The following is a 19964-nucleotide window of genomic DNA, read 5'->3' as shown; positions in this document are numbered from 1 at the left end:
GTCAGAGAACTAAACACCGACGTCCACGGGGCCTCATCCCAGTTTGCGGCCAGGCTGCTGGGAGGACTACCGTCCATCATCCCATGAATGGCTTTGGGCCGAAAGGATTTCACATCCGGTGCTTTCAGTGGCATTATGTTTCTCCTTCATTTTCAGGGAACCCAGTAAATAGCTTATACTTTGAACCAAATGGAAAGCCTTTATTCCTGACAATGGACTACCACCTGGGTAGCTTGCAGTGGTCCTCCTGCCCGCTGCCCTTTGGGATAGAGCGTCAGGTGGAAGGGAAGGGGGCAGAAAAGCTTCCCCATCTCCAGCGCCAGGCAGAGCTATCGAGGATCTGATGGCTGATTTCCTCCCCAGTCCAGACCCCACCCCACTGGAGCTCCTGACATCCACGTGGGGTTCAAATGCCATCACTCGTTAGATCACCAGCAGTTTTATTACCATCTCAGAAGGCTGGCATTTTCAAAGACCTTTCTTTTTTTTTTATTTTTATTAAAACTTTTTATTTTTTATTAGGGTATAGCCAACTTGGAGAAGTCAATGGCACCCCACTCCAGTACTCTTGCCTGGAAAATCCCATGGACGGAGGAGCCTGGTAGGCTGCAGGCCATGGGGTCGAGAAGAGTCACACCCGACTGAGCGACTTCACTTTCACTTTTCACTTTTATGCATTGGAGAAGGAAATGGCAACCCACTCCAGTGTTCTTGCCTGGAGAATCCCAGGGATGGGGTCGCACAGAGTCGGACACGACTGAAGTGACTTAGCAGCAGCAGCAGCAGCTTAGCCAACTAGGGCTTCCCTGGTGGCTCAGACGGTAAAGAATCCACCTGCAATACGGGAGACCTGGGTTCAATCCCTGGGTTGGAAAGAGCCCCTGGAAGAGGGCACAGCAACCCACTCCAGGTTTCTTGCCTAGAGACTCCCCATGGACAGAGGAGCCTTGCGGGCTACAGACCATGGGGTCATAAAGAGTCAGACACAACTGCATGACCAAGCACAGCACAGCACATAGCCGATTAACAAACAACGTGGAGAGTTTCAGGTGAGCAGTGAAGAGACTCAGCCATACATGTACATGTATCCATTCTCCCCCAAACTCCTCTCCCAGCCAGGCCGCCACATAACACCGAGCAGACTTCCCCATGCTGCACAGTAGGTCCTTGTTGGTTAGCCATTTTAAATACAGCAGAGTGTACATGCCAAAGATCCTTCCATCACAAGAGAAGCCCAAAAAATGACAGAAGGGCAGAATTCAGACTCTGGTCTCTGCATTTGTGGAGAGCTGCAGGCTTCTGCCTAGCCCATCTCCCCGCAGTGGCCACCACATATCCCAAACCACGCACATAACCTCTGCCAACTCCACGTTTAAAATATTAATTGATGACATTCCCACTGATGTTCTGTGCTCTTGACCTGGGCCTCGGTCATCCCACCTGTAGCCATATTGTCCCGTGCCATTGCTCCCAGGAAGGATGTTATACCAAAGATCAAAGGAAAGTATTCCACTCTGGATAAGCAAGTCTTCAGGGGGTATCCCAGGTGGCTCAGAGATAAAGAATCTGCCTGCAACGCAGGAGAAGCAAGAGATATGGGTTTGATCTCTGGGTCGGGAAGATCCCCTGGAGGAAGAAATGGCAACCCACTCCAGTATTCTTGCCTGGAGAATCCCATGGACAGAGGAGCCTGGTGAACTAGTTCATGGGGTCACAAAGAGTCTGACACGACTGAGCAACTGAACAGGCACACACACAAGCAGGGCAGAGAAGAGGATTTCTGGAAGGAGCAGAGAGGGCTTAGTCACTGGCGCATCCTGCACCCAAGAGATGCACAGGGGTCTGCGACACTGTGTGCTGAGCTCTACAGGGAGATGAAATCTACACGATGTGTCTAGATTCAATTCTTCCTCCTCCCTCCGCACGTCCAGCAGGAGGAAGTGGCGGGTGATTTTCACAGGCTTCAAGAGGTTGGAATGCAGAAAAGCACATGTGGCAGCCTACCCAGTACCCAAGTATGCTGTGGTCCAGCGTGGTGTGGAGCGGCAGAGAGAGACCCTTGAACAGAACTGTCAGAGGAGCCCTGCCTGAGAACCAGAGGACGTCTCAGCAGACGTCAGTGGGGATGGGGGCGGGGCGCCTCTGAATGGCAGAGATGGGGCCTCAACACTGAATTATTTTTGTTTGCCTATTACAGAGCTGTCTTTCCACTAGTCATATATGGATGTGACAGCTGGACCACAAAGAAGGCTGAATGCTGAAGAATTGATGCTTTTGAACTGTGGTGTTGAAGACTCCTGAGAGTCCCTTGGACAGCAAGGAAATCAAACCAGTCAATCCTAAAGGAAATCAGTCCTGACTACTCACTGGAAGGACTGATGCAGAAGCTGAAGCAATACTTTGGCCACCTGATTCGAAGAGCCAACTCATTAGAAAAGACTCTGATGCCTGGGAAAGACTGATGGCAGGAGAAGAGGACGACAGAGGATGAGATGGTTGGATGCCATCACTGACTCAATGGACATGAGTTTGAGCAAGCTCTGGGAGATAGTGAAGGACAGTGAAGCCTGGCGTGCTACAGTCCATGGGGTTGCAAGAGTTGGACATGACTGAACGACAAATTACAGAGCTGAACTTGGGGGTGAAATCCATACCCTGCTTTGCACTGACTATATGGTAAGTATGTTTCTGCCCGAATTTAGGCCACTAGAAAGCACAGAGCAAACTTGCAATCCTTGTCTATCATCAAGAACATGTATCTGGGTCATAATCTCCTCTGATTTCACTTCGCCATCCTCCCGTCCGTTCTCCCTGACCTTGGTGTCTTCACCTGTGGTTACGTCATTATCCACCTGCTCTATTACCATCTGACCTGAATCCTATTTGAAACAAGGCAAGGGATTCCCTGGTGGCGGCTCAGCGGTAAAGAATCCGCCTGACAATGCAAGAGACCCAGGTTTGATCCCTGGGTCGGGAAGATTCCCCTGGAGAAGGAAATGGCAAACCCTTCCAATATTCTCGCCTAGAGAACCCGATGGACAGAGGAGCCTGGCGGGCTAGTCTGTGGGGTTGTAGAGAGGCGGATACGACTTAGGGACTAAACCACAGCAAGGGACACGTGGACCTGAGAACATACATGTGTATCAAGTAGGTGTTTAAAATAACATGTAAGCTGGGTTTCACAACTCTCAGCCCTAAGCCCTCTGAGAAGGGGGAGCCCTCCTGCAGTAGGTTGGAAGCAGGGCCTGGGGGGCTGTCTGCTATGGAAAGCGACATGCCCAGGGTATTTTGCTATAGTGGTGGCAGCCCCCAGGTTCCCAGGTGAGCCTGGAGTCCTGGTCCCGGTCCACCTCTGTGTCGGCAAAAGCTCTCTCTGTTCATCAGTCCCATCAGAAGGGGAGGTGGGGGGGCCGCATCGGGGAGCCAGGCCCTCCTCTGGATTCCTGCCCAGACACGCCCACCAAGCCCCCGCGCCGCTCCTGTGGCCCGTGTAGATGGTCGGGGCTTCCTGAGAGAGCTCTTTCTGACTACTGGTAAGGTGGGTTTACTTGGTGATTGTACTTATTGCATGGTCTGGAGAAGAGGGTCATGGATGGATTATCTTTTAAATGAAGAGTCTGTCTTGACCAGAGAAAAAGAAAGGACTTAAACCACAGAGCCTCAGCAGGGAAGGTTCAAGGCCTGGTGGATACGAGGCTGAGTTCCAGGCCCTAAACCGTTTTGGGCAGACAGCAAACCGGGACTTTTCTTTGCCAATTTTGCATTGACAGGTGCACCTACCAACCAGCTCCCCTCCCTTAAACATAGGCAGAAATATTTTAAAACATTAAACCACAACACTCGCACTCAGATGTTTCTCCTTTCATATAATTTCATCCAAGTTAACCTCCTGGGCTTGGCTTTTCTGGCTGTGCTCCTTCCTTTAAAAATATTTACTAGGTTGATCACCTATGTTGTAAATATTTGTATATTATCATCAAACATGCTGCCTGAATGCCAAACATGCTTTGAAAATTGAGATCCAAACACCTTTTTAGGAAAAAGAAATCTTTATTTAAAAAAAAAATAACTTACAAATGGAAAGAACTCTCTGGAATACAAGGGTTTGTTTCGTGTGCCACGTTACAGCCTGGAAGAGTGTCACTGCATTTATTTTTAACGTCACTTTGCAATAATATTAATGTCACAAACCGCGTTATAGAGCAGTTTTCGTTCCGTATCCCAGACCGGCCCAAAGCACCACACAGATATAAAACTATCGTAAATAAAACATTTCAGCCAAGACTGGCATATATATTTATATATATATTTATATATATTTATATAGAGAGAGGCTTTCAAAACAGCTAACAATTAATGTCATCCTTAGTCAAAACGGAAGTCAAAGTAACCTCAGAACTACGACACTGAGTAGTACATGTCAGCATGGATACCTCCCACACGATATTTAAAACATAAACTTTCAAATACATCGAGAGGGTACATCAAGAGTGAGAAAAATAGAGTCTTAAGATTTAAATACAAAGCCCCATTATAAAACCTTCAGGCAGCACAGAAAAGTCCTATGTTACAGAAGTGCAGCAAGCCTGTCCCGAAGCTGGTGTGACTAGCGGCGGGGGCTTGTCACAGGGGCCCCTCGAGGGTCACGCCGGCTGGAGAACGAGAAAGAAGCCACAGGGACGCAGGCTGCCCCTCTCCACGCCACCGAGGGTCACCACGCCCGAAGCCACTCGGCTTTCCTCCGGAAAACCACGCAGCCCGGCGGTCCCCCCCGCCGGAGCCCAGCGCACAGGTCCAGAGGCCGCGCGGGGCGCCCTCACTTGGCGTTCTGCTCCAAAGCGGAGTACTCGGTCTCCGACACGCGGGAGGCGTCGATGAGCTTGGTGAGGCCCGTTTTGGCCGAGTACTTGAAGATGAAGGCCTTCATCAGCTCGTACCGGTAGTTGCGGTTGATGAAGCTGTAGAGCACGGGGTTGACGCAGCAATGCACCAGGGACAGGCACTGCGTGACGTGCAGCGCCGTGAAGAGGAAGGCCTCCAGCTGGCAGGTGAAGGGGACGTAGTGCAGGATGGAGAAGATGTCCAGCAGCACCACCAGGTGGTAGGGCAGCCAGCACACCAGGAAGACCACCACGTAGGAGAAGATGATCTTCCGGCTGCTCTGCTTCTCCTGGTCGCTGGAGGAGGCGATGGCTCGGGCCAGCAGGAAGTAGAAGACAGCGATGATGGAGAAAGGAATGGCGAAGCCCAGGACCACGGAGACCAGCTCCATGCTGATGAGCCACTCCTTGACGCTGTGCTCGGGGTAGAAGGCCCGGCAGTAGGTCTCGTTGTTGGAGGCGGACGTCACGGTCTTCAGGTAGTAGGTGTCGGGCAGGGACACGCCAAAGGCCAGCAGCCACACCAGGACGCACACGGCGCGGCGCACCAGCCTCTTCTTGCGGCCGGAGGTGCTGGCGAAGTAGGCGACGGACAGGTAGCGGTCCACGCTCATGCAGGTGAGGAAGAAGATGCTGCCGAAGAGGTTGATGGAGAAGATGAGATGGGTGACCTTGCACGTGAGCTCGCCCATGGGCCACTGGTTATGCTGCACGAGGCTGACCACCCAGACGGGGATGGTGACCACCACCCACAGGTCGGCGATGGCCAGGTTCAGGATGTAGCAGTGTGTGTCGTAGCCCGTGGTCTTGGCCTGGATGTTCACCCAGACCACCACGGAGTTGGCGATCATGCCGATCACGAAGATGAAGATGTAGACGAAGGACAGCGTGTACAGCAGGACGCTCTTGTTGGGTATGTGGCCGCACTGCAGGGTGTCCACCGCGATGCAGTCGCTGCCGTTGCAGGGCCAGCTGATGTCGGAGAAGTTCCCCGGCTCCGAGTAGTCCAGGAGATGCAGGTCCATGGTGTCGAGAGCAGCGGTCCAACGGTCTGCGCACAAAAGCAAATACAGTTTTAAAAGATGCAAGAGGAGAATGGATCCCTTAGCAAACGCTCCAGGCCTGTAAGGCACTTTCCCAGCACTCCTGTCTGCTCAGCGGTTTCACGTTAGCTCCCAAGTAGCTTTGCAAAGAAAGGAGAAAAGAAAACTGACCGCAACAGAATCTGAAAAAAAAAAAAACACACCCGGGTTCTAAAACTATGTGAACCTGAATCCATCTCCCTCAAAGAGTGAAAGTGTTCGCTTCCTCTGTCTTTGCAGAACTGTGTTCTCAAGAGGTCACCAGCCTGGACTGTGCCCCGGATGTGAAACTGACACATTCTGGGGGCCAGAGGGACGTCGAGCAGCTGAGCCTCGGCCCGGAGGTGCCTGTGGCCAGCTCGTTTTCCCCTGCGGGTGGCAGAGGCATTTCACCCACGTACCCAAGAGCAGAGGGTGGATCTGTTCCCTGCACTGGTGAGTGACAAGCGTCCTGCTCGGCCATGTCGAGCCGCCTGCGGTTTACAGACCCCTAGAGGTGTGGACGGTGTATGGACCGCCCTGCAGGTTCACTGTGCCCCCATCCACAGCCTCCGACTTTGCCAAGTGGTTCGCAACTCAGAGCCACCAACCGGCCATCTCCGAATGTGGGCCATTGCTGGTTTTCCATCTTTTATTTGTCCAGCTGCTTTGAGAGCAACTTGTACCAAGACCCAAAGCTGGTGGGCCTCGGAAGGGCTGGCTTTTCCCAAAGGTCTTCCCTGTTGACCTGGCATGAGGTTAACACTCTTGACTGGTATCGTCTTAACCCCCAGGAGAATCCAGGCCTGAGGCATTACCATGCCTTGGCAAGACGGCCCGCGAACACCAGCTCCGGGAGCTGCCCAGGGCCATCTTCTCCTGCCGGCCTGCCCACCTGAAGGCTCCGAAATGCCCCCACCACCACCCTGGGTGGACAGCCTCGCTGCGTCCCCAAAGGGAGGGGCTGCAAAATGAAACCATCGGCCCAAGGGTGCCCTGATGGGCATCACCATCTAGAGCAGGGAGTCTGTCTGTTCCTCCTTCTCCCCTGTCACAGGTAAGGAGTGAGTGCAAGCCAAGCTTATTTGCCAAGTTCATCTAAAGTGGACTCCAGGCCACACATGAGAGGTCCCAGAGGATGGGGAAGGATGGTCCCCGAGTCAGGGCCCAGCGGCCGGGCTAACGGTGCACAGAGACCCAGCTAGGAGAGCAGCCCTCTGCTGATCCGACCGTCCTGGGCTGGGATTCGGGCTCCTCCCTCATTAGTGTCTCTTTCGAGTCTAGTTAACCAGTCATCCGCCGCTGCTTTCTCAGGGCACCAGCCCCTGTCTCCCAGAACCACCTCAGAACTCAAGGGCTGAAGACAGAATCTAACAGACAGAAGCTCAAAGCTGCATCCTCCCCCACTCCTGACCTATCAAAAAGCACAGACTCGCTTACCTCTTGCCCTACATTCAAAAGTGACCAAGTGGCTAAGTGGCCAATGCCCTGCCCTGGTGGGGAGAGGCAGGAGCCGCCCGCAGACAGCGAATTATGCCTTTACCTCCAGGGGAAACGAGCAGACACCCCAGAAGCGAGGCCAGCCGCCTGCTGCCGCCCAGGGCACCTCAGCCTCCAGACTCACAGCTGAGCACCTGCCCTAGGACCACAGGTATGGAGCCGGCCCTCAGCTGCTGTCTCTTCGCCTCTGTGAGCGGCAAGCGGCTGCTGGTTCCCTTCCAGGTGACCTGACCGGGCCTCCGCATCCCCTGCTGCTGCTGGACGCAGCTGGACCTCCGAGGAGGAGGTGGTGGAGCCATGGGGCCCAAGACCAGGAAACCTGGTGGTCCTCAGAGCCTCCCCCCATCACCAGGAGGTTGCTCGGGCCCTGGGACCACCGACTTGTTGCAAAACCCGACCAGAGGGCACGCATGGAAAATCAGCAAGGTCAAGTTGAAGTGAAGTGAAGTGAAGTTCGCTCAGTCGTGTCCGACTCTTTGTGACCCCATGGACTGCACAGTCCAGGGGATTCTCCAGGCCAGAATACTGGAGTGGGTAGCCTTTCCCTTCTCCAGGGGATCTTCCCAGCCCAGGGATCGAACCCAGGTCTCCCGCACTGCAGGCAGATTCTTTGCCAGCTGAGCCACAAGGGAAGCCCAAGGTCAAGTCAGGACAAATAAACTCATCCGCCTAAGAGACTGTGGGATGGCCTGTCCGAAGACGCAGCTGGAGGACCCCGAGAGGACATAGACACACAGCGCATGCCTCTGAGAAACCAGGCCTGGACTGGCCTCGGGGTGGGCGGCCACCTCCAGACCCTGCCTTCAAGGTCCTCCTGACCCTCACGCCACCCTGGGCTGCTAAGCAGCCAGGAACTGATGGTGCCCGCTGCACCCCCGACTTCAGGAGAGAGGGAGGGAAGGACTGGGGCTTTGCTCTCCTGCATGGCTCTATGGTGTGACCCCCTTTTTTTTCCCCATCTCCTTAAAATGAAACACATCCACAGCTGAGCGTCATTTCCGATTTGGCCCAGCCACCTCATTCTTTCTGGAGCTGTTAGTAATTGCGCCCGGCTCTTTCAGGAGAAGCATACAAGACACCTTCCAACCTGGCGGGGCCGGTGGGGGTGGGTTCCAACCTTCCGGTGTCATATTTTCTTGTCTTTTCACACTGTTCATGGGGTTCTCACAGCAAGAACAGTGGAGTGGTCTGCCCTTCCCTTCTCCAGTGGACCACGTTTTGTCAGAACTCTCCACTGTGATCTGTCCATCTCAGGTGACAGACTCGCGGCTCAGAGCTCCACTGAGTAACACAAGCCCCTAGGCCACGACCAGGCTGTGATCCATGAAACACATTTGCAGCATGGCATGGGGCTTCCCTAAGGCCTTGTGGTAAAGGTGGTTGCTAGTGGTAAGGAACACTTCTGCCAATGCAGTAGACAGAAGGGACATGCGTTTGATCCCTGGGTCAGGAAGATCCCCTGGAGGAGGAAATGGCAACCCACTCCAGTATTCTTGCCTGGAGGATCTCATGGACAGAACAGCCTGGTAGGCTGCAGTCTGTGGGGTTGCAGAGTTGGCACGACTGAGCGACAAACACTTTCACTTTAGCTTATAAAGCACTTTCAGCCCATGACCTCATCTGACCCGGGTCCCTGCAGAACTCAGCCGGAGGACATGCTGCTGCCCCACAGAGGCGAGCAGAGCGGGGCTGGGACCTGGCCGGGGGTCCTTTCCTCTGCCCGCCCTGGCACAGACCTATCAGGCCTCCACAGACGCAGCCAGAATCCTAGGGTCTGGGCCATGCACAGGGGCTCGAGGAAAAGGAAGCCTGACCGAGGCGCTATGCCCCCACCTCCGTCTTTACCCCAAGGAGTCATCCCGCCCACTGGACACGCCGTGCCCTGCAGCACCCAGGCAGAGGGGCACGGCTCAGTGTGGACAGAGGGGCCACGGGCACAGGAGGCCTACAGGAAACACCAGGAATCTGTGTCCCTCAAGGAACGTCTCCTGCAGAGCAGACCATCCACACTCACACCTCTGGGGCTGGGCCGGCCCTCTGTGTCCCCTGGGCCGTGGCCAAGGTGGGGAAGGGCTCAGGGACCCCATCGGCTCCTTTGGTTTCTGGCCTCTGGACAATGAAAACCCAACTTAATGATCACTCATCCTCTGGGCCCGGAAGGTGACTTAAGAGTTGGTCCCCCGCCCCCCTGCAGTCGTCCTCTCTGTGTCCTCTTGGGCAGTGTGGGGAACCTTCCAGGAGGGGCTGGGGGGACAGCAGAGGCTGGGGGGGGGGGCACCATGCTGGAGCCTGAAAGCCAGCTGGCTCACCGATCACCTACCACCAACCACTGACCAGCGACCAGCCGCCAGCCCAGTAGAGGAGACAGAGGCCCATGCCGTGCCCCCCGGCCTTCTTCCAGGGAGCCCACCGGCCCCTGCCCTCCCAGGGCAGAGGCTGCAGGGGTCCAGAGAAGGAAGGGAGGCCGCCAGAGGGGAGGTGTGAACACAAGCAGTGCAGCAATCCAGCCCCCCGCAGATTCAAACGGGAAGCCAAAGAGGGGCAAATGCCCACAGGAGAGCGCAGCCTGCATCATCTGTCATTTTTCACCTGGTCTGTTTTGGAAACAAACAAGGGCTCTTTTCAGAAAAAGAAGATAGTGTCATATAAAGACACCTGCCAGGTCACATCAAATGCAATCAGTGGGCCTCTGAGCACGTGTCCTGGAGGCCCAGGGCTAACTGTGGGTGGTCCCCATGCCTAAGACAACAATCTTCCTAAGTCACTGTCTTAGATTTTAACAGGTGATGCTCTCAAGATGCTGACCTGAACAAAGATGTGATATAGCAACTACAAAATGTCTACTCAGGCCCCTGGCTCCCCAAGGTCTGGCCAAACCCGAGGGAGGAGGGGTGAGGGAGGCGTCCCATCAACTCCCTGAGGCCACTCAGACCCCCAGAGACCCTTCACCAGAGTCTCCACTTGCCCCCAGGAAAAGCAAGGGGTCATCCCATGCAACTGGAGGGCTCACTGCCTATGCCAACTGGGAAGGATGGGCCGTGATCCTCGTATACATGGTGATGCCTCCAGGCCATGTGGCTGGTCTGCGATGGCGGGAAGGGCAGTGGTGAGGCTGAGGATCCCAGGGCCTGGAGCCGACTCCCACGTCCACATGGACCAGACCCTGTCTGATGCGATAAGCCAGCAGTTCCGTTCCCGTCAGCTTGGTTCAGAGCTCAGGAGGGACAATCACACCTGCCCACTGCCTGTGTCCCCAAGAGTCAGAGCCCCAACCAGGGTGGGCAGGAGAATGAGCGACGACTTCTGACACAGGTTAATAACATCTGCATAAAGATTCCTCATGGAAGGAAAGCAACAGGGCTTGGGATAAAAGATTCTTCCAGTTCTTTGATCTCACAAGTTCACACATTCTCTTCTCAAAATAAATATTCCCAAGAAAATCTATGCAAGGATGTTTATTGAAGCACTATTTATACACCAGCAAAAAATTGGAGACAACATAAATGTCGACCCATAAGGGACTGCAAACTACTGTCTGGAATATAATACAACTGTACAAATAAAGAGGGAATGCTTTTATAAACATGAAAAGTTACACATATATACATGTAAAAAAAAAACCAAGAATTATGTGTATTTTTATAGGTACATATATGTGCATAAGGGGCTTCCCAGGTGGCACTAGTGGTAAAGAACCTGCCTGCCAAGAGATGCGGGTTCAGTCCCTAAGTCAGGAAGATCCCCTGGAGGAGGGCACGGTAACCCACTCCAGTATTCTTGCCTGGAGAATCCCATGGACACAGGAGCCTGGCGGGCTACGGTCCATGGGGTCACAAAGAGTCGGACACAACTGAAGTGACTGGGCACACACCCATGTGTGCGTAAAAGCATGGGAAAAGATCTGCAATGAGTATAAAGCTGGGCTGGAAGTGCAGGATGAGAAGACAAAGCAGGGATTGTAGCGTTTGCTCTACACACTTTTGTGTGATCTGAAACTTGGCATCAGGAGTTATGGAAATTTTACTAGAGGGAAGAATGTCCCACACAACAATGACGGTCCGTGGTCCATTTTTTCTAGACCAGAGGGACCCCGCTGAGAACAAAACAGTAATCAGCGTCCCTTTTTTTCGCTCCTTTTTCCCCAGTGGGTACTGGTTTCTCTCACCAAGCTCCCACTATAGGGATCACTTCCTGTAGATTCTAGGTCCAACATCTGCACCCAGAAAGCACCACACTTCCACCAAGACAGTAAGTAGATTCGGACTACAGGATGGAGGACCAGCGTCTGTCCACCCGCCGCCCTCCCCTATCCCCAACACTGGCATCTGTAAAGAGACTCATCTACCACTCACATCCCCATTTGCTGGAAGGGAGCTGTCCCCTCATCTCTTGGGCTTATTATTCATCAATCAAGGTTCCTCAGCGACCACAGCGCAGCTTCAAGCGGCCTGACACATTCAGCTGCCCCCAGTGGTCTCCCTGAACTCACCCTGCAAGCTGAGGGCAAAGCCAGAAAGAGACATCTCCAAGTTCAGGGTCTCCGTGGGCTGGTGGTTTGGCTTGCAAGGAACATGTCCTTCCAGTGGGCCACAGTCACTCCCTGCAGGACACAGACTGCCCCACATCCAGGTACCCAGCCGGAGTTCCCCAACACTGCCTTCAGCATGTTTGCAATTTCCAGTCACAGACTTGGAACACTCTTCCCGACCAGCCGGATAGGCCCTCCTCTCCCCAGTAAATCCCATCCCCATTTATGCCCTCTATTACTCCCACCTTCTCCCAGCCAGGCCGTATACCTCCACCCACTGTCACTGAGCTGATCCCCTGCCTCCCCTTCTTCCCCCTCAAGCGCCCACCCCCACGATGCCTTACTGCCCATGTACAGGGCAGCCAGCAATGGCACCTGGACAAAGCAGGTGTCCAGTGAATTCATAATCAACGAATCAACAGTGAATCAAGCTCCTGAGCCCAGAAATTTGCAATTATCAATGGAAATGGGAGCCCCGAGGAGACTATTCCAGAACCCTCACTTAAGTCTCAACCGTTTCTATGCCCCCCAATGTTTGTGGAGCCCCTTCTATTAAAGGCATTGCTCTGGGGCGATAACAGACTAGAATCATCACTCCCCACCCACCCCCGGGAACCCGCCAGCAGGTTGGGAAGGCAGGAAGGCAGTGTGGACGCCGCTGGAGCGTGGAGACGGACTTCCGCTCCAGTGACCGATGGGGACCCCCCAGGAGAAAGAGGGTGCTGGGATGGCCAGTGACGTGCTATGGGAGGGTCACCGGACCTGGCTGAGCCTGTCCATGCGGGAGCCACCACGGTCTTGAGCAAGGGTCTGGTTTTGGGGCAGAAAAGGCTTTTGAGGGAGGAGGCAGTACGAACCACACTGAAGGCCTGCAGTGGAAGCCAGGTGCTTGTCAGGCCAGGGTGCAGTGCAGAGAAGGTAACGTGGGCCGGGCCCCCAGGGCACCGACTCGGACGCCGAGGGGACCCTGGGCTCTCCAGGACCTGTGCCCGCAGGTGACCTTCACTGGCTTTTCTGCAACTGGGACTCAACTCATGTCCTCCCAGGGCGGAATTTCACGGAGCAGCTCAGTGTTGTCCCAACATGATCGCTCACCGTGGCTAACCTCGCCACTGGGCACCTGGAAACTGAGGCCAGACAGGCAGGGGGACCAGAAACTCAGGGGTGTGGCTGAAATCAGCTCTGTTCACCCTCCCCACCCCCCAAGGGACTCTCCAGGGGGATGCAGACCCCAGTCTCCTGCAGAAGCCCCGCCCTTTCTATCCAGGAGTGCAATTTACATACAGAAGACCTGCACCATTCCTTTCTCTTTTTTTAACTGATTAATTTATCTTAATTGGAGGCTAATTACAATATTGTGGTGTTTTTGCCATACATCTCCATGGATCAGCCACGGGTGTACATGTGTCCCCATCCTGAACCCCCCACCCACCTCCCTCCCCATCCCATCCCTCTGGATTGTCCCAGAGCACCGGTTCTAAAAGTCCTTAGGAAACTGCACAGCTCTGGGGTTGCTTCATTTCTTAACAGTCCTGCATTAAATCTACGGGGATGTCCGGGAAACTTTCGGCCCAGGCTTGCGGGGCCACCTGCTAGGGCTGAGAGCAGAATGGGGGTGGGGGGCAGTCTGTCTCCCCCCCCCGCCGCCCCCATGTCAAACAAACAGAACAATGCCATCCTGACTGCTGTTATTCTCCACAGGGAAAGAATGCTCTGAGTCATTTGAGAATTCAAAAAAGTAATGAGAGAAAAATCCAAACCCTAATCCAGATAGAGGCCATCTATTTCCAGAGTCCTCAGACACACTTCGCATTGACACACGGGGAGAATTTGGGGAAACAGAGCGAGCCCCACATCCAGAAACCTGACCTGTTCTATTGTGCTCAGCGGCCCGACTGGGAAGCGCGGCACGGGACCCAGGAGGGCAGACCCAGAGGTTCCCACGGCACAGAGGCTGCGTCTCGGTTGGCGGGTGTAACCAGAGCCCTAATTCCCACCCAGCTTAGAAGCGGGACGAGCGGCGGGGGGTCAGCCAGCCTAGAGCAGCCCCAAACCCTGGGCTATACACCGTGGGGTTCCCATCTTAGGCTTAAAACTAGGAGAAGATGTGACAGAGGTTTCCAGGACCGTAAGAGAACTGGGAGGTGTTAGCCATCGGGCTGGCAGGCCCCAGGCAGCCCCCTGCCCTGCCCCCTTTACCTGTCCCCTGCCCGAGGGCACCACCCGAGGGGGTCTCAGCCCCTCCACCTCGGAACAAAAAAGCAGAGTCAGCTTCCAAACCTACTTAGGGCTCGGCAGAATTTTCACCATGAAAATACGCCACTCTCTCATCACTTGAAGAACCAAGCAACGACGTTTGTTTTTTTCCAGTTCTAAGTTGAGTCAATTCTTGTGTAACCAAAGGATCAAAGATTCCAGCAGCAAACCATGAAGTATTCAAAAATCAGAGAACTGCCCCCCTTTTCTCATTCTTTCCTTTTTTTCTGCTTGCTTTCACTTTAATAAAACATATGTCTCCCAGAGCTGTAATTTCCTGGACTTTAAAAACACTTGACATGACACACAAATTTCCACCTACACTCAGGCGATTTGTCTGGAAGCCCTTCTAAAACTATTTCTGTCCCTGAATAAAAACCAAGTTCCGTGGTTGCCTGGATGAAACATACAAATACTTTCTAGCCCGGAATTCCACTCGTGTTCTGCAGAATCACTGAGAACCATCTCAAGTCCTTACACCTTTAAGGTTTTTTCTTCTCCTGCTTACCCTTAGGCTTCATAGAACAACTCTCTTTCGGTCTCAGGTTTGAGTAACCAATTTCCCTGGTGTCTCCTGGAAAACAGGAGCCTCTCTCTCTGCCTGGAGTGATCAGACAAAAAGCCACTGTTCCCGATTAAGTAGGTTTTTTTTGTTTTGGTTTTTTTTTTTTTTTTCCATCCAGAAAGACTATACTTTGCCTGTTCTGGACCTGATTAGAAACCATAATACCTTCTCCAGTCTCTCAAGACTGGCTGTTAATATGGGATAACCTCGGAAGTCCTGACTCAGTTAAGCATCTGCATGCTGCCTGCACTGTACTTTCCAGAACTTTTAAAAATTGACAACTGCAATGCACACCTCTTTAAAACATCAGATGAGCAGCCAAACACAGCTGCAAGTCTCAACTTTCTTTCGCTTTTCCACCCGAATCCCGTGCAGCCCTCCTACCCCACCCCCACCCCCAGGAGCTTGGGGCATGGGGCTCCACAGTTGGTGCACACTGGAGTGTTTAAGGCAGAGACTGGGGAAAAAAGAGCAAATTGTTTCCAAGCTAGAGCTCCCCATGTGCAACTCTGCTTTAGAAAAAGGCTCTGCATCTGGGGAAGCTCAAGGGCTGATGAAAGAAGGGCAAGCAGTTTATCCATTTAAAATCTATGGAAAGTGAAGCGCAGTCACCAGCCGCCTCCACTTGCCTTTCTAGGAGAGCCTATTTGATCTCCGCATTTCCCTGGAATAAATAAAGCGACACAAAGGCAGCATCTGCCCGTTTAAAGAGAAAAGAAAAAGTTACTACATTGAGACTCTGCAGAATGAATGTTTCAGGGGATGTCAGGGCATCAAATACCTTCAAAGGGCTGTAAACCATTTCGGGGAGGGGGGGGCTCTTCTACGTCTGGAAAACGTAATGACCCTGGTGTGAGCAAATGAATTGAAAGAAAGAAAGACAGAGAGAGAAAGAAAAAGGGAGACAGGCAGTCTGACTTTTACAACTTCTCATTCTCCCTGGAACTTACAAGTCTTGGCTAACCACCCAAGCCTGACCTCACTGCAGAGTTCTGAGTCACTTCTCAGATCTTTATGCAGGCGAACAAAATCGAACAAAATTCATGTTTTTTACTTCAAGAGTACACTTACAGTGCAAAATCCTAGACTTGTGTGTGTGCCTTTTTTTTCCCCCAACTGAAGGCAGATTTAACACCTTCTGAGCGAACAGCAAATAGTCAGATTAAGAAGGATGCAGTGGAGAGACAAGACTGCCGTGCTGTATTTAACATTCACTCTTATAGCTTCCGGATTTACAGGCGCTGGTAATCCTCCAGAGCAGTGAATTCAAACCCATTCTGGACCCACAAAGACTCTCAGGCCAGTTTTCTTCTCCGCTGGAGGATGCCTCTTCATAAAGGGCACATCTTTCTAGATTACACGTTTAGGACCAGTTCTGTTTCCCCAGTGGAGAGAACAGAGGAGGAAACGGGTATGCAGCGGCGCCAAGCTGACCCCGATGCCAACTTTGAGCAAGGGGGATGGACAGTCTGCTTGCAAATGAACCCCAGATTCCTCAGTCCAATAGATACACAGAGAGAGCGCCTTCCACTTCAGAAAACAGCCCCTGTTGACTTTCTGCAGCCCACGGGAAGCCCCGAGTTAGCAGCCGCACTTCTCAAGGCAGCACGCCGCCTGCGCTTTCGGAAACCAGACCTGCGGACTCGCCAGCACCCATCAGAGCTTATTCCAAAGAAGAGCTCTGGAAAAAGACTGCTGCGCTTAAGAGCAGACCCCTGCCCGCCGTCCGCACGCCCTGCTGACCCAGCAGCGTTTCCTTACCTGGCGGCTGGGCTTCTCCGGCTCCGGGCTCGCCTTCTGGGTTCAGGCGCTCCGTGCCTTAGGGCTGAGCAGTTTGCACAAGTGTGAGCTTTCTGGGGCTGCAGACTCGCGTTATATACACTGCGGGCGGGCGGCCTCTAGATGGCAGCTTTGTAACCGGCAACTGCTGCTTCCCTCCCCGGGCCCCCTCCCCCTCCATTCCCCCGCCCCGGCCACCCTCCCTCCGCGCGCGCGCGCGCGCGCACACACACGCACACACACACACACATGCTTGCATGCACGCACACACTTGCACGCGCGCGCGTCCTCACCCCTCTTGTAAACCCCGATCTGTGGTTTCCGGCCAGGCTCTCGCACACAAGCAGACTCTGGGGAAATCCCAGCCTGCCTTCATTTGCAGAGTCTAATGGAGCTACAAGGTCCAGACCCTAGGTGGAGGGGGGGAGATGCGTCAGCAGAAGAAACACCGGCAAAGAAACCTCAGCGCTTTGCCAAATCATCAAATATTTATCTGGGTCTCAGGGATATCTTTAATAATCCCATTAACAACAAGAATTCCTTTGAACGCCTCTTAGCTCTAGGGAAGACTTTGTTCCCAAGACAAATTGCTCTGAACTTCTGAACTTCGGTGTTGATTTATTAAGCCTGGGTTGTCTTTGTTAATTCCTCCAAAACAGAAGCAACAGTTTTGGAAGGGGAGCAATGAATCTGTACCACATCATACTACCCCCAAAGGAGGGGAAGGAACATTTGTAACAGATTTTATTTAGATTCTTTTATTTGTAAATCTTGAAAGTCTAGTGAAAATAATGTTCTGAACCACCTACCTAGTGCCAGACACAGATTAGAGGTATCAGACGTGTCTTTTGATAATGTCCTCTTCGGAGGTTAATTTAGCAAATATTTATTTTTATTATTGACATATACATTCTTATCTAGAAGTGGGTGGCTGAAGTTCTGTCTTTGGCGGAATTGAACCTAAACATGTGCTTCACATAATAATCCCCTCTACTGCCCTATTTAGAGAAATCAAGGGTAAGACAGGGACCTGAACTTTCACTTTCAAAACCATGCTTGCTGAGCTTTTCCCCCAGGGTAACGTGCTGGTCCGCGGCTTCTGTTTTGCTTTCTGCCTCCTGGTGTTAGCTCCGTGGCTCAAGTCACTGTATGCAGGCACCCAGTCCTCCCCCCCTCTCCCCAGCCCAAACTTTCTGAGGTTCTTTTTATACTTCTACTAAAAATACCAGCAGACGGCCAAATGCCGAGTCTGGAGAATTGGGAGGTCAAACTCTTAGGCAGCCAGAAGGCCTCCGTGTTGCAGAAAGCCCTCAACAAAAGAAATATTTTGTTTAGATGAAACTTCACCAGCACAGTGGAAATCACTCCAAAATATGAGCTAAGAGCACACCTGCTCCGGGAGGCTCTCAGAGGGGGTCTGCCCACCCTGTCCCTGCTCATCGGGTCACTGTCCTTAACAAGTGGTACGGACCTTCTTCCTGCCCAGTCTCCTGGGCACCCGAAGCCCCATCTCTGAGCTCCCAGAGTGAAAATGACTGTGGAGTAAAGCCGCGGGCCGCCAGGCTGTACACACGCAGGATTTGGGGGGAGTCCACAAGTACACCCTCAGGACTTTCTCTGTCCTGTTTTCTCCCGGCCCGTGACCCTGTGTCTGAGTCTGACAAATGCCCACAGCGGCGGCCCCGGCAGAGCTGCCCTCCTCCGGACAGCGATGCACAGGCTGACCTTCTATGTCTATGAACTTGATCTGTCCCTCAGCGAACGCCATTCTCCTTTGGCAGGTTTGGGGGCCAGACCGAAAGGCAGGATGGGCTTGAATCTGCTCTCAATTAAGTGTGCTGTGTGGAAAAGAAAGCAAGCCTCTTCGCAGATAAACCAGTGAGACAGGATGCAGTTGCTAAAGCGGAGGAAGGAAAATTCAAAGTAGATGTTAAAAGAAAAAAAGAAGACCCGCTTCAGGTCAGATGCTGTGGGGCCCGCACTCCCCGAGAGGACTGGGCTGGGGTGCCTGGCTCAGCGTTCAGAGGAAGGAGAGGGGCGCAGGGATCCTGGTACCAGTTCGGGTGCAAAGCTGCATGCGCCCGCCCACCACCCTCCCGGGTCGAGTACTCCCCTGGCTGTCCCCACCCCCAGTCCTCTCGGAAAACCCAGTCCTGGGGAACTGAGAGGGTAAGTAAGCCAGGTTTTGCAAGGGAAGAGGAATCCATCACCCTGGGACCCAAAATGTCTCTTGGAACGTTTGGAAGTCTGCCCCGCTCTTGGGAGGGTTGTGTTTCTAAGGGAGGGGTTAGTTGGGGAGGAATGGGTTTGCTCACCCCCATGGGAAACTCAGAGAAGCAGGAATGGGTCATTGTGCCTATGGTTATCCAGAACTCATAGTTCCTCAACCCATTCCTAGCCCTGACTACTCAGAGCAGTGGCGCCGTGAAGGGGTGTCCAGTCAAGCCCCCCTTCCCTGTCTGGGATTTTAGACCCCCACAGAGCAGCTGTCCCTATTTGGCTCTGATTTGCCTGTGGATGTGGCCCCATCAACCTCCTGCCTCGAAACCCCAGCTCCCTTTCAGAGGGATCCTGGAGGGCCAGAGCTGTGGTAGGCACAGTAAGGATGGAGACACGGTGGTCTCTGATGGTGGGCAGGGTGGAGGCTCCTGGGGGAGCTCCCAGGGGAGCACAGTTAGGATGGAGACACGGTGGTCTCTGATGACTGCACACGTGGTCCACAGAGGTTCCCCTGCACCGTCGCCCAAGGGCCGAAGACTAACCTGGCCTCAGGGCACGTCTTCCTGGCAACCTCAGCATATCATACCAGGTGTTACGGATTCCTGGAACCAGCCAGAGTCTTGGCCTGGCAGGAGTCATCTCAGCCAGGACTGGACATCCCCCTCTGAACCACAGACGCCAATGCCTGGCATGGTGAAAGGACCTGGAAGGAAAGACAGAGCCCTGCCCGCAAGGGGATGTAGGTCCCAGGCTGGGCTCGGTTCCGATGGGCCTGATTTAGAGCCTGACTTGCACACCATGTATCCTTAGGCATCTTATCTCTTTGGACGCTTAGGTTCCTGTCTTTAAAGTAATTTTAACAGAACCTTCTATTCTTGGCAGGTGCATCTCAGGCTTAGGGCTTCCCTGATAGCTCAGCCGGTAAAGAATCTGCCTGCAATGCAAGAGACCCCAGTTCGATTCCTGGGCCAGGAAGATCCGCTGGAGAAGGGATAGGCTACCCACTCCGGTATTCTTGGGCTTCCCTGGTGGCTCAGCTCGTAAAGAATCCACCTGCAATGCAGGAGACCCAGGTTCGATCCCTGGGTTGGGAAGATCCCCTGGAGAAGGGAAAGGCTACGCACTCCAGTATTCTGTCCTGAAGAATTCCATGGACTGTATAGCCCATGGGGTCG

General features: G+C 53.3%; 1 protein-coding gene across 1 annotated transcript; it reads right to left on the bottom strand.

The window, feature by feature from the left end:
• Positions 1–4030: 4030 nt before the first annotated feature.
• Positions 4031–16682, bottom strand: ACKR3 (atypical chemokine receptor 3). The gene is made up of 2 exons (XM_061122538.1): positions 16552–16682; positions 4031–5931 (listed from the first exon to the last, which is right to left on the bottom strand). The coding sequence occupies exon 2, from the start codon at positions 5903–5905 to the stop codon at positions 4817–4819; it is 1089 nt and encodes a 362-aa protein (XP_060978521.1). The 5' UTR covers positions 5906–5931; positions 16552–16682; the 3' UTR covers positions 4031–4816.
• Between the last annotated feature and the right edge of the window lie 3282 nt (positions 16683–19964).

This window comes from Dama dama, chromosome 20, assembly GCF_033118175.1.
Source record: "Dama dama isolate Ldn47 chromosome 20, ASM3311817v1, whole genome shotgun sequence".
Classification (NCBI taxonomy): domain Eukaryota; kingdom Metazoa; phylum Chordata; class Mammalia; order Artiodactyla; family Cervidae; genus Dama; species Dama dama.
Note: the sequence above shows the minus strand (reverse complement) of the source record. Positions and strands in the feature narration are given on the sequence as shown.

What these genes read in the sequence shown, in the direction of transcription:
- ACKR3 (XM_061122538.1), bottom strand. Translation starts at nt 5,905, where the DNA reads ATGGACCTGCATCTCCTGGACTACTCGGAGCCGGGGAACTTCTCCGAC.